General features: G+C 31.4%; 2 protein-coding genes and 1 pseudogene across 6 annotated transcripts; all 3 read left to right on the top strand.

Annotated features, from left to right (window-relative positions):
- The first annotated feature begins 884 nt into the window (after positions 1–884).
- Positions 885–2,004, top strand: LOC101488609 (small ribosomal subunit protein eS8-like; annotated as a pseudogene).
- Positions 2,005–4,537: 2,533 nt separating this feature from the next.
- LOC101510894 (uncharacterized) lies at positions 4,538–10,632 on the top strand. Of its 5 annotated transcripts, none has more exons than XM_027330536.2 (7): positions 4,538–7,053; positions 7,140–7,448; positions 7,525–7,624; positions 8,639–8,851; positions 8,947–9,024; positions 9,153–9,218; positions 9,309–9,448. In XM_027330536.2, the coding sequence occupies exons 1-6, from the start codon at positions 6,725–6,727 to the stop codon at positions 9,189–9,191; spliced, it is 1,068 nt and encodes a 355-aa protein (XP_027186337.1). In that variant the 5' UTR covers positions 4,538–6,724; the 3' UTR covers positions 9,192–9,218; positions 9,309–9,448. The 5 variants fall into 5 exon arrangements, 2 of the variants coding, with proteins under 2 accessions (XP_027186337.1, XP_027186336.1); XR_003470429.2 differs by lacking the exon at positions 9,153–9,218 and adding an exon at positions 9,885–10,298 and having other exon boundaries at positions 4,560–7,053; positions 9,309–9,684; XR_003470431.2 differs by lacking the exon at positions 9,153–9,218 and adding an exon at positions 9,970–10,298 and having other exon boundaries at positions 4,560–7,053; positions 9,309–9,684.
- Positions 5,014–6,671, top strand: LOC101488279 (uncharacterized). The gene is made up of 4 exons (XM_027330539.1): positions 5,014–5,476; positions 5,579–5,864; positions 5,945–6,021; positions 6,121–6,671. Exons 1-4 carry the CDS (start codon positions 5,014–5,016, stop codon positions 6,669–6,671), a joined length of 1,377 nt encoding a protein of 458 aa, XP_027186340.1.
- Positions 10,633–12,561: the final 1,929 nt, after the last annotated feature.

The raw sequence follows: 12,561 nt of genomic DNA on the forward strand, positions 1-12,561 counted from the left end.
GTGTTAAGCAGATGAAAATAGTAGTCTGCTATCTTTGAAGCCATTGGTTCATGTCTCTGATGTCTTCTTTTATTGGATAATATTTATTGTTGTGCTATCTACTAATATATTATGACGATTTGAGGCAGTTATATAGAATGTAGAAAATATGAGTAGATAATGTAACAAGAATCTAGGTGACAGAAAGAGTATGTTTTGTAGTAGACCCTGATTCCCTAGTAGTAAGTATGACAAAGTGAAAAACTCCAGCTACCAAGGGTTAAACACTTTTCAAAGTTATAATTAAAGTTATAATCAAGTATAGTTTTGTAAACTTAATTAATAAGTAATTCGCGTTAAATTCCTTTAGTACCAAAATCTGTTTGTTGCATGTGTTTCATTGTTTGTTCTTATTCTGCTTCCTGGATAACTGGATGCGTTTGTCTTTCTTTTTTACCAATCTGACCTGATTTGGTTGCTTAGAGTCAGTCTTATTATGCAATTGTTGAACTATCCATGCCATAGTTTCAATTGTTCTATTTAAATTATTATCATTTTTTTTATATTTCTAAGTTTTTGGGGTATGAATCTTGTCTTTTTGTTTTGTTGAGGATGGATATCGATCAAATCGCTAACAGAGGATGTATACTAAGGGGAAGAAGATATTTATTCTATAATAAATAAACTAAATTAACAAAGCTGTTGAGGATGTTAATACTGACATAGATATCTTATCTTGCCTGTTGTTGAACACAAATTAGTATGTTGATTTCTAGTTGTTATTTTTTCATGTGAAATATGATTGTCATTTTTCTATTTGCACTGATTGATCATAATTTTTATGATGATAAATATTTTCTGATGTGTTGGTTTTCTTCTTGTAATGCTGTACTTATCCCTGAAAATTATTATTTAAGCTTATGATGTTTGTGCTGGTTTTGTATAGGTACGAGCTCGGTCGTCAGCTAGCAGACACTAAATTATCAAGCAACAAGACAATCAGAAGGATCCGTGTTCGAGGGGGTAATGTGAAGTGGAGAGAACTTAGATTGGATACCGGTAACTTCTCATGGGGAAGTGAAGCAGTAACTCGCAAGACTCGTCTTCTGGATATGGTTTACAATGCCTCAAATAACGAGCTCGTCCAAACGTAGACTCTTGTTAAGAGTGCTATTGTTCAGGTTGATGCTGCACCATTCAAGCAGTGGTACCTTCAGCACTATGGTGTTGAAATTGGTAGAAACATCACTATGGTGTTGAAATTGGTAGAAAAAAGAAATCAGCTGCAACCAAGAAGGATTCTGCAGAGATGATAGTTTTGGAAACTTTCTTGTTATACACACTTATATACATTGTCCCATGGTATATGGATTCATTTATATTTGTGGAAGGTGTTGTTATTTTGGATATCTCATTTAGTTTCGAAATCACTGCCTTTTCAAATATTTATATAAGAAAATATATCGTATACAGTATGTTGAAATTGAAAGTAAGCACTAGTCATATTCTAACATGTTTGCCTTTAAGGGTACTGTAATTTATCATTTTGTGAATTAAATTCTCGTGCATTCTACTGTGCAGTAGTTGGCTCTTCTTTCAAATCGGATGTCTTTTTTCTCAAGATCGTCAGCTAGATTCCCACATTGAAGAGCAGTTTGGTGGTGGTCGTTTGTTGGCCTGTATTTCATCTCGTCCAGGTCAATGTGGCAGGATTCATGGGTATGCATAATTCTGCTTGTTTCAGAATATTTTGGGTTGAACTTCATATTTGTTTTATCGTTTATACTGGTTTTGTTTTATTTTATTTCTGTAGATACATCCTCGAAGGTAAGGAACTGAAATTTTCCATGAAGAAGTTACAGAGGAAGAAGGGAAATGGTGCTGCTTAATTGTAGTGTTTTCCGTCTTATATATGACTTCATTTGTTTTTAATAGTGAAACAGTATTTGGTACCTTTCAAGTTGATGTCATTTACTTTGGATGAGACAATGTTTATCAGACAACCTTTAGGTTGATGCCCTAAGACATCTTTAGTGTCAAACATTCACTAGTTATGGGACAATTTATCAGCTCTGAATTTTATAACTTTGATTTTGTAAAAAAAATTATGATTCATTGTAATTGATATTTAAATGTAAAGTTTCCTATGAAGTTTGGTGTTTTATGGTTGAATGAGAAATTCTAATTAATAGGGTAATATGTGAATTTTTAAGGATGCATATGTGAGGGGTGAAAGTTATGAAGAGAAAAAATTAAAAAGTTAATTATTTAAATCGATTGGCTCATCGATAAAATAAATAATTTTGAATATGACTTGTTATATTGGTTCAAATTTAACCAATGTAATAAATTAATTTTGAATTTGACTTGTTATATTGGTTCAAATTTAATCGATCTAATAAATTAATTTTGAATTTGACTTGTTATATTGGTTCAAATTTAACCGATCTAATAAATTATTTTTGAATTTGACTTGTTATATTGGTTCAAATTTAACCGATCTAATAAATTATTTTTGAATTTGACTTGTTACATCTATCATTTTAGCTGATTTAATAGTTAACTATTTATTACAACGCTTGATGTTAGATCGGACAAGAAACTGATCTAACAAGTACATATGAACCGATCTAATAAGGTTTAATTGCACAAGTCAAATAAGTTTGGTCTCAAATTCGTCCCAAAATTGTCTGAGTATTATACGCCTTTGTATATTAAAGATGATTTCTCACATATTTTGTATTAAATCGGTTAAATAAAAAAGGTTGTTTGAAATGCGTCTAAAATATTGATACAAAATTCATATGGATTGTATTTTTTTATTTATAAAAATATATTTAAAGTTTTTTTTTAATATAAAGTAAACTAAAAACAAAAAATTGAATACTCCGCCCAGTCAATAATAATACCCGCCTTTGAGATTTTGATGGAACCCTTAAACAAAATACAATGGTAACCGGTTAAGGGTAACGAAGCAAAGAATGGCGGAGTAATTTTTTTTTTTTTGCACCGTTTGAATCTGCTTGGTTGTTAACATTGGGAGAGAAGCATCAACGTTCATTATTTTGTGTTTTTTTTTACGGTGTGAAACGGTAAGGAAAATCTAATCCAAAACCCTAACATTTCGTCTTCCGTTATCCCTCCAATCTGTTCATATTCACTAGAAGAAGAAAAAGTTGTGCTCCAAATCACACAAAGGGAAGTCGTATTGCTATAAGGAAACAACAAATACCCAATCCGTTTGCACGATTGTAGGTGACTGTGAGTACCAATTTATTTTCTTTATATTTTGTACATAATAAAATAATCATCAGTCCATTTTCACTCTCCACATATTAGTTAATATTTAAAATGAATAGGTGGAGTTCATTGTTGTTTCACTTGAGTTTGATTTTATCTGCTTTTATTATATGTGCTGCGTTTTTTGTTATATGTGATGCACTTTTACACAAACATAACACTCTCTTACTCTCTGTCAAACACACTTATATACCAATTTTTTTACTCTTCTCATACCCATCAATTTTCTTGTTTTTGTATTGAATATTATCTTTGATTTTTCAATTGCACGTGAACCTTGTTTTGGTTTGTGAAATAAAAATAATCTTGGTCTTGTTGGATTTGTTGATAAAAAACTGTAGAAGTGGTAGTTATTCTCATCTTAATGAAGAAATTAGTGTAAACGAATTGCAAAAGTTACATTTCATTTATCATCTTAATGAAGGAATTAGTGTAAATGAATTGCAAAAGTTACATTTCCTTTATCATGATGATTACTATTTTTTACAGCAACTATTATACAAATTTTTTCATTGTAGTTCCTTAAGTTATTTTAAGTTTCACTTTAGTGTCTTAAGTTTTGTTTGTTTTATTTTGTTCACTTAAGTTATAAATGATAGACATTTTGGTCCCTTAAGTTATTATTATCTTGTTTTCGTCCATTAAGTTATAAACGTCAAACATTTTGGTCTCTTAAATTACAAAAATTAGACATTTTAATTCGTTAAGTTACAATGTTAGACACTATTAAAAATGATATAAGTGTATAATGTTTGTAACATAAGCGACCAAAGTGTTCAATGTTTGTAACTTAAAGAACTAAAATTGAATGAAAATAACTTGAAAGGACCAAAGTGTCTAAAGATTGTAACTTAAGGGAACAAAATGAAACAAACAAAACTCAAAGGACTAAAATGAAACCTAAAAATAACTTAAGGCACAAAAGTGCAACAGTTACTCTTAAATTTATCATAATACTTTTTATATGCATACATTAGTGCAATAATGTCGATCAATAACTTTATTATTATTTGCTCTTTTAAGTTGGTTTTAAAAAGTTTTATTACTTTGGTTTGTCATGTATACCAAATAACAATGACCTTCTGTATCATGATTGACAAAAATGGCTCATGAAACAAGCTAAATTGTATTTCTATTTCTATGTTGTTATATGATAAAATATTTGTTAAAGTGAGGCTTACTTGTTTTTTTTCTTCCAGCTACCCTTTCTATCTTGCAAGAGAATTTGTGAAATTTCATTTTGTAGGTACGTAGTTTTTAATTTTTATTTTTTTTTTAATTTTTTAATTTTAGATACTCATGTCACTTATCACTTATATAATTTTATCTCAAATTAACAATCAACAAATTATTGCAAGTATGCTACTTGAGCTTATTTAATTAAGTTCAATGAAATCAATTACTCTATATCATATATAATAGTTATGAAATTGCTATGTATATAAATGCATTGCTCAATCTATTTACACAAAACAAAATATGGAAATTGCTAGATTTGTATATGCATTGCTCAATTTATTTGCATCAAACAGAATATGAAATTCCTGATCACCGAAAATGGATGTATAAGAGACTTCTTCCAAATTGGACAGGATTGAGAAATGAATTTGTTAATGGTGTTCGAGATTTTGTGAAGCAAGAAATTAGGAAAACCAAATTTTCTGATAATGGGGTAAACTTAGGTGTCCTTGCAAAAAACATAGAAAGATAGATTTATTAACTTCGAGTGAGGTTATGGTTGATTTGTATAAACAAGGCATCAAGCCAAACTATTGGTGTTGGGATTCACATGGGGAGGAAGCTATGAGTTCAAATAATAGAAATACAAATAACATGAACAAGGAAGATACATCGAGTCAATCTTTATATATCGAGCCACAAAGAAATCCATATGAGTATATGATTTTTGATGCAATTGGGTCAGAAATTATGGGCCAATTTGAGCAACCCATCGAGGAACCTCCAAAGTTTTTTATGATTTGTTACAATCTGCACAAAGACCATTGGGATGGTTGTGATACACATTCCGAATTGTCTATGGTTGTTAGAATGTTGAGTATTAAAGCCGAAAGGCATATATTGCAACAGAGCTTTGATGAGATACTTCAAGTTATGAACGAGGGTATGCCTAATGATAACTTGCTCATCCCTAATTTTTACAGAGCAAAGAAGTTGGTATCAAAACTAGGAATGGAAAGTAAACTTATAGATTGTTGCATCAAAGGGTGTATGGTGTACTAAAAAGATGACCAAATAGAAAAAAAGTGTTGATTTTGTCATTCTCCAATGTACAAGGTAGGTAAGGGTGGTAAGGATGTGCGTTTAAAGCGTACGCATTATCTACCACTCACACCAAGATTAAAGAGATTATACGCGTCTATGAATTCTGCACACCATATGAGATGGCCTTATGAGCATCAACAAGTTCAAGGTGTCCTCGAACATCCCTCAGATGCTGAAGCATGGAAGCACTTTGATCTAACACATCCAAATTTCTCTTCTGAACCACACAACGTGAGACTTGGATTATGTGCTGATGGGTTTGCTCCCTTTGGTCATCTGGTTCTCAATATTCGTGTTGGCCTGTAATTGTGACTCCTTACAACCTTCCTCCTTGGATGTGTATGACAACTCCTTATTTGTTCTTGACAATGATGATTCCTAGTCCTCACAAACCCAAAAGTAAGATTGATGTGTACTTGCAGCCTTTGATTGATGAGTTAAAGTTATTGTGGGAAGAGGGTGCTTTAACTAATGATATTTCCACAAAATAAAATTTTATAATGAGAGCTGCATTAATGTAGACAATTAATAACTTTCCTGCATATGGAATGTTGTCAGGATGGATGACTGCAGGAAAATTGGCATGTCCCTATTGCATGGAACGTACAAAAGCATTTCATTTGAGGCATGGTGCCAAGACGTCGTGGTTTGATTGCCATAGACAATTCTTGCCAAATGATCACTTATTTAGAAGAAATAAAGATGCATTTTATAAGAATAGGATTGAAAAGTTAGAACCCCCTCCTAGGTTGATTGGGCAGGAAATATGGCAGAGAGTTCATATGAACCCAATGATAATTGATAATGATGAAATTCAAATACTGACAAAACTAAGCATTTTTTGGGATTTGCCTTATTGGAGCACTAATTTGATTCGGCATAATCTTGATGTCATGCATATTGAAAAAAATGTGCCCGATTATGTGTTTAATATTGTTATGGACATTAAAGGGAAAACTAAAGATAACATAAAGGCAAGAATGGACTTGAAAGAGTACTGCAAACGCAAGGACTTGGAAATACATGAACAAAGTAATGGGAGGATCATAAAGCCCAAGGCAAACTACACATTTTCTTTGGAAAAAAAAGAGCAATTTGTGAATGGGTAAAAAGTTTAAATATTCCAGATGGATATGCTTCAAACTTGGCTAGATGTGTTGACATGAAGGAAGGAAAGTTACATGGAATGAAAAGTCATGATTGTCATGTGTTCATGGAATGTTTACTTCCAATTGCTTTTATCTCATTACCAGAACAAACATGGAAGCCTTTAACTGAGCTTAGTCATTTCTTTAGAGATTTATGCTCAACATCAGTACAAGTGGATGATCTTATTAGCCATGAACAAAATATTCCAATTGTGTTATGTAAAGTGGAACACATTTTCCCGCTTGGATATTTTGACTCAATGGAACACTTACCTATTCATTTGCCATATGAAGCGAGAGTTGGCAGTCCAGTGCAATATAGATGGATGTATCCCTTTGAGAGGTATTATATCTAGCTTATTGAATCCATCAATAGTTCATGTTTTTCAAGTTGTGTTAATCGTAAATTATTTTCTTTATTTATTGTAGATTTCTCCATCACCTTAAAAAAAAGGTTAAGAATAAGGCTCGTGTTGAAGGATCAATAATTAAGTCATACCTTATTGAAGATATTTCTCAATTTTGCACATACTATTTTCAGTCAAACAAGCAACCATACAATGCTAGCATTGGAAGAAAGGCGAATGAAGACGACTTTTCACAAACTGTCTTTTCTATTTTTAATTTGCCTGGCCGATTTGGTAGTGAATGCAAAGTTCGTTTTTTTGAGGATAAGGAATTGAATGCTGTCGTGAATCATATATTAATCAATTGTGATGAGATTCAACCTTATATTGAGTAAGTACGTTGTAAAAAAAAATTCTTCATTTCCTAGTATGATGAATTTAATTGAATGAAAATAATGTTACAATAGGACCTTTGTGGAGGCATTACGAAAAGTTCATCGTAATATGAGTGATGAACATGCAGATAAATGTATTGAAGAAAACTTTGCATCATGGCTGAAAGAATATGTAAGTATTTTTTGAAAAATGTTTACACACATACTATATTTAAATATACTTATAACAACACTCTTATTATTGAAATATTTTTATAGGTTGACAATATATCAAATAATGTGTTAGATCCAAATATGCATGCTTTAGCATGGGGTCCTTTGAGAATTGTAAAAACATGGCCTGTTTATTTTGTGAATGACTTCACATTTCACACAAAAGTACATTAAATTGGAAAGTCTTCAATGAATTGTGGAGTGTGTGTTAAAAGTATAGGCTACGGTGAATATGAAAATGACTTTTATGGTTAACTTGAAGAAATCATTCAAGCTGAATATCCTGAAAGACCATTGAAAAGGTTGTGTTGTTCAAATGTGAGTGGTTTGATCATACAATTGGTAGAGGAACAAAAGTGAATGAACAATACGGTATCATTCAAATTCGACATAATCGTCATTATAGAAAATATGATCCATTTATTGTTAAAGACAACTCAAGTGTATTTTGCTCCACATCCAATAAGAACAAAGAATAATACAGATTGTTGGTTTATAATCAAAACCAAAGCTAGAGGTGTGATTGAGGATCGAAAAATTGGTGCATTTGCAACCAAGAGGATTTCCAACATCAAAATAGTAGTAACATCTCAATTGACATTGATTTGCCCATTACTTTACTGGATAATGATGGAAGATTTGACGAGGTTAATCAATTTGATGATGAAGATCATGGATTGATTCATGAGGATGTTATGGACGATGACAATGAGGAGGAGGAAGAAGAAGAGATGATGGATGTTGAGTGAGATGAAGATGAATGGTTTAGTGATTAATGTGAGAAAGAAGTTTAAGTTTGTATGTTTTAATAGTTATAACGATGTTTTATTATTTTGAACCTTGATATATCATTGTTGTGGGTCAAGATGTTATATAATTTGTTTTATTGAATTTTGATACATGTTTTTACAGGTTTCACTTTAATATTTCTTTTGATGTAGTTATTTAGATATAAATTAATTTTTTATTTTAGATGTCTGGTAGAGGTACAAATAAATGTGGAAGGATTTCATCCTCTCGAGGACGACACTCATCTAGTAGAGGGATAATTGATTTAAAAATTTCACCTGTTGGTAAAAGTTTCGACCCCAACAAAAGTAAGGAAGACCTACTTGCTATTGATCCTCATGTGCCTGAAAATGATTGGATTGCTTTTGTTAATTACTATAAAATACCACAAATAAAGGTATAAATATTTGTTGCATTATTTTTACAAAGTGAACAAAGTACATTGATATTTTATATTAAATGCATATAATGACTAGCATTTGAAAATTGTAGAAACTAAATGAACAAAATATGCTTAAAGTCTCGCATGTTGGGGTTAGTATGAGCATCGCAAGAAGGGATCGTCATATGGTAAGTTAAATCTATAACTTTTATTTTTGTAATATATTAAAGTATTTGTATATGAAAGTTTGATATTGATTTATATTTTATTAGTATCTTAGGAGCTACAATTGAATAGACCTGTATGTCGTGCTTAGGTTATATTATTAATTTTGCTTAAAAAGAATGGAAACTAAGTGAATGAGGAAGGAAAAGTCATCGCAGTAAGTAAAAAAGATAACATTTTTATGTTTATAAAGTATTTGCTACCTACCACTATGGTGGAATTCATCTGACTTTTATTTCTCTACTAGGAAAATATATCAGAGAACTTGTCTCAAGATCAAGAACGTGTTGTCATTGAAGGTGTTTCATCAAAGATTAATGTCTATCCAGATGATGTTATTGGCAAAGTGTACGGAGCTGAACATTCAGGTCGAGTGTGTGGTTTAGGTGTTTGCCCCACGATTGTTTTCAAGACGCGCAAATATTTCGCGCAATTTGACAATGTTGGTAGCTTTAGCCAAAAAAATATTGAGGAGTTGCAAAAGGAAGTGCACACTTTGAAAGAAAATTTAAATGGATATGAAGAGACTAAGAAGCAACTTTAACAAACACCAGATCAACTTAAAGTTCTCCTTAATTTTATACAAAGCAAGTTTGGTGATGAGTTACCTACTTTCATCCAAGGTTTCCCTCCACCTTAGTAATATAATTTCTTATAATATATAGAAATGGAAGTTAATAAGAGTTTTTGCACTTAGACCTATACTTTAATTCACTAGCAAATATCATATTCTATTTCTTGACATAGTGATTGATATTATTAAAATAATACTCATTCATTAGTGTTAGTAAACATTTGTTTACATTAGACTTTGACTTGGCAGGTTCTAATTCTCATAATTAACGAGTAAAGTTCACCTTGATTTTTGGACTACAAATGGAATGATTGTGTTTTTTGTTGTATGCAAGTAAATGGAAGAAATATGCTGCTATTTGGATTGCAAATGGAAGGAATATGGTGTTTAGTGGATTGTTTTGCTTTTGCTCTAGACTATTTTGATGTCGTCAACAATTTTTGTATGCTTCATTAGTTTATGTTTAAGATTTTAGAATGTTTGACTACTAGTTTAAGTTTTGTTGTTGGTATAAACAATAGATCATAGCATTTGGGCATATGTTTTTAGCTTTTTAGTTTGGTATTTTAAAAGCTCTTTATATCTTAGATTAATATTTTTAGCCTGTTTCTAAACTTTGGGTCGAATTTGAATTATAATTTTATTATTTGCATTTTAACTTTATTATTTGTATTTTGACTCTTTCTCGCTCTATAGGTCATAACTTGAGCTCTGGATATCGGATTGGCGCATATGAGTAGGCGTTGGAAAGATAAAAATATGCGCTACAACTTTTGTGTTGGAAGAAAAGACCAATTTCGAACTTTACTGGGTCTAAATTATAGATTTTGTAATCTGGATTTTTGTAATAATTTTAATTAGCGGGTCCCTTGTTTTAAAATCCTAAACCCTAAAGCCCAATATCAAGTACTATATATTGACAGTTTTGTTTTTTTTCTATAAACGGAAAAATAAGGATTCGAATTGCTATAAAAAATAAATAATTTTATTTTAATTTCATGGAAGACTAATTTTTATAAGATTAATCCACGAGTTCAGAGTTTCATCAACACCTTGAGATTCAGGTTACACTGTCAATTTCGATTCATGATTTTATTCTTGTTTATTTGATTATATTGATATTTTGATTGCTTAAATTGAATTTCAATAGGATTGATTAAATTTATTTGACAGAATTTGGTTCGGGTTTATAATTTAATTGAATTATAATTTTGCGACGATTGATCGTTAATTCTAATATTTTGATGATTGTGATGCTTAATCCAATCAAAGAAACCAAATTCACATAGGATTGATTACGCTTGTTTGATCAATTCTATAGTCAAATAAGAATAATATTATAAATTAGAAATTAAACTCATTGATAGAATCTGTTATAGGTCTGAAACTCGAATAAGTGGATTAATCGTTTTGTTCACCTGTTAAATCAAAAATCTAAAAAACTCCTTTTTAATTTCAATTTTCAATTCGGTTATTATTATTATATCAAAAGTCATTTCAAAACGATTCGTGTTATTACCTCTATTTACATTTTATCAATTGAATTTGACCCGTGCGCGACATCGGATCAAATTGGTGTCGTTGCCATGGACTCTCTGATAATAATATTAACCCTGTTTTTATGTGACTGTCTCGGATTGCTCTAAAATTTCGCTAGAAAATTAGAAACAAAAATAAGGAATAGGACATTTCATTTACGTCGTTAAGACCCACTTTTGAATATTTCATATTTTCCAAAAATTCCAAAAAAAATTTGCGTTGCCTTTGTTTGACTTTTAAAAAATTTTTGTGGTATTTTTATATGTTTTGGATTTTATTTGATAGAGTTTTTCGATTTTTCACTTCAATTTTAGCATTCGGGACATTGTTGGAATTTTCAGAATTGTTATTTTGTATTGCATTGTTATGATGATGCATGACTAGGGCTAGTTCTGTGAATCTTCATTCTCTTGAACCTGAAATAGATAGGACATTTCATTTACGTCGTAGAATTAATAGAGTTGCTAGTGTTAACGAGTTAGAGTCAGATACTGAAATTGACAACTTGTTGAGAAATATGCCTGATGCGAATAATAGAACCTTAAGACAACTTGATGCCCCTAATGTCAATTATAATACATTATGTATCACATATCCTGAAGTTACTGTATCATTTGAACTTAAATCTGGTTTAATACACTTGCCTCCAAAGTTTAATGGTCTTGCAGGTGAGGATCCCCACAAACACTTGAAGGAATTCCATACTGTGTGTTCTACCATGAAGCCTCAAGGAGTCACAGAAGACCACATTAAGCTGAGAGCCTTCCCATTTTCACTCCAAGATGCTGCCAAGGACTGGTTATACTACCTTCAACCAGGTTCTGTTACAAGTTGGAATGATCTCAAGATATTGTTTCTAGAAAAATTATTCCCTGCCTCAAGAGCTACTTCAATGAGAAAAGAAATATGTGGCATCAGGCAGATTGACAGGGAATCATTACATGAGTATTGGGAGAGATTCAAGAAATTAGTGTCAAGCTGTCCTCATCACCAGATTTCTGAACAATTGCTCATCCAATATTTTTATGAAGGCTTGCTATATATAGATAGAAGCATTTTGGATGCTGCTAGTGGGGGAGCACTTGTCGATAAGACCCCAGAAGCGACAAGGGATTTAATTGAGAACATGTCCATTAATTCTCAGCAGTTTACAACTAGAAGCAATTCAATAGTGTTAACAAATGGTGTGAATGAAATTCAAGCTTCTTCCCACAAGAATTTAGAAGGAAAACTTGATGAGCTTACATCTTTAGTAAAAAAATTGGCAATAGGTAAAACTCAAGCAGTGGTCTGTGGTATTTGCACTTCTCTAGATCATCCTTCATATTTATGTCCTACATTGCAAGAAGATCCAATTGTTGATGCTCCTCAAGCATATGCAGCAAAT

This window comes from Cicer arietinum, chromosome 4 (genome assembly GCF_000331145.2).
Source record: "Cicer arietinum cultivar CDC Frontier isolate Library 1 chromosome 4, Cicar.CDCFrontier_v2.0, whole genome shotgun sequence".
NCBI classification, from domain to species: Eukaryota; Viridiplantae; Streptophyta; class Magnoliopsida; order Fabales; family Fabaceae; genus Cicer; species Cicer arietinum.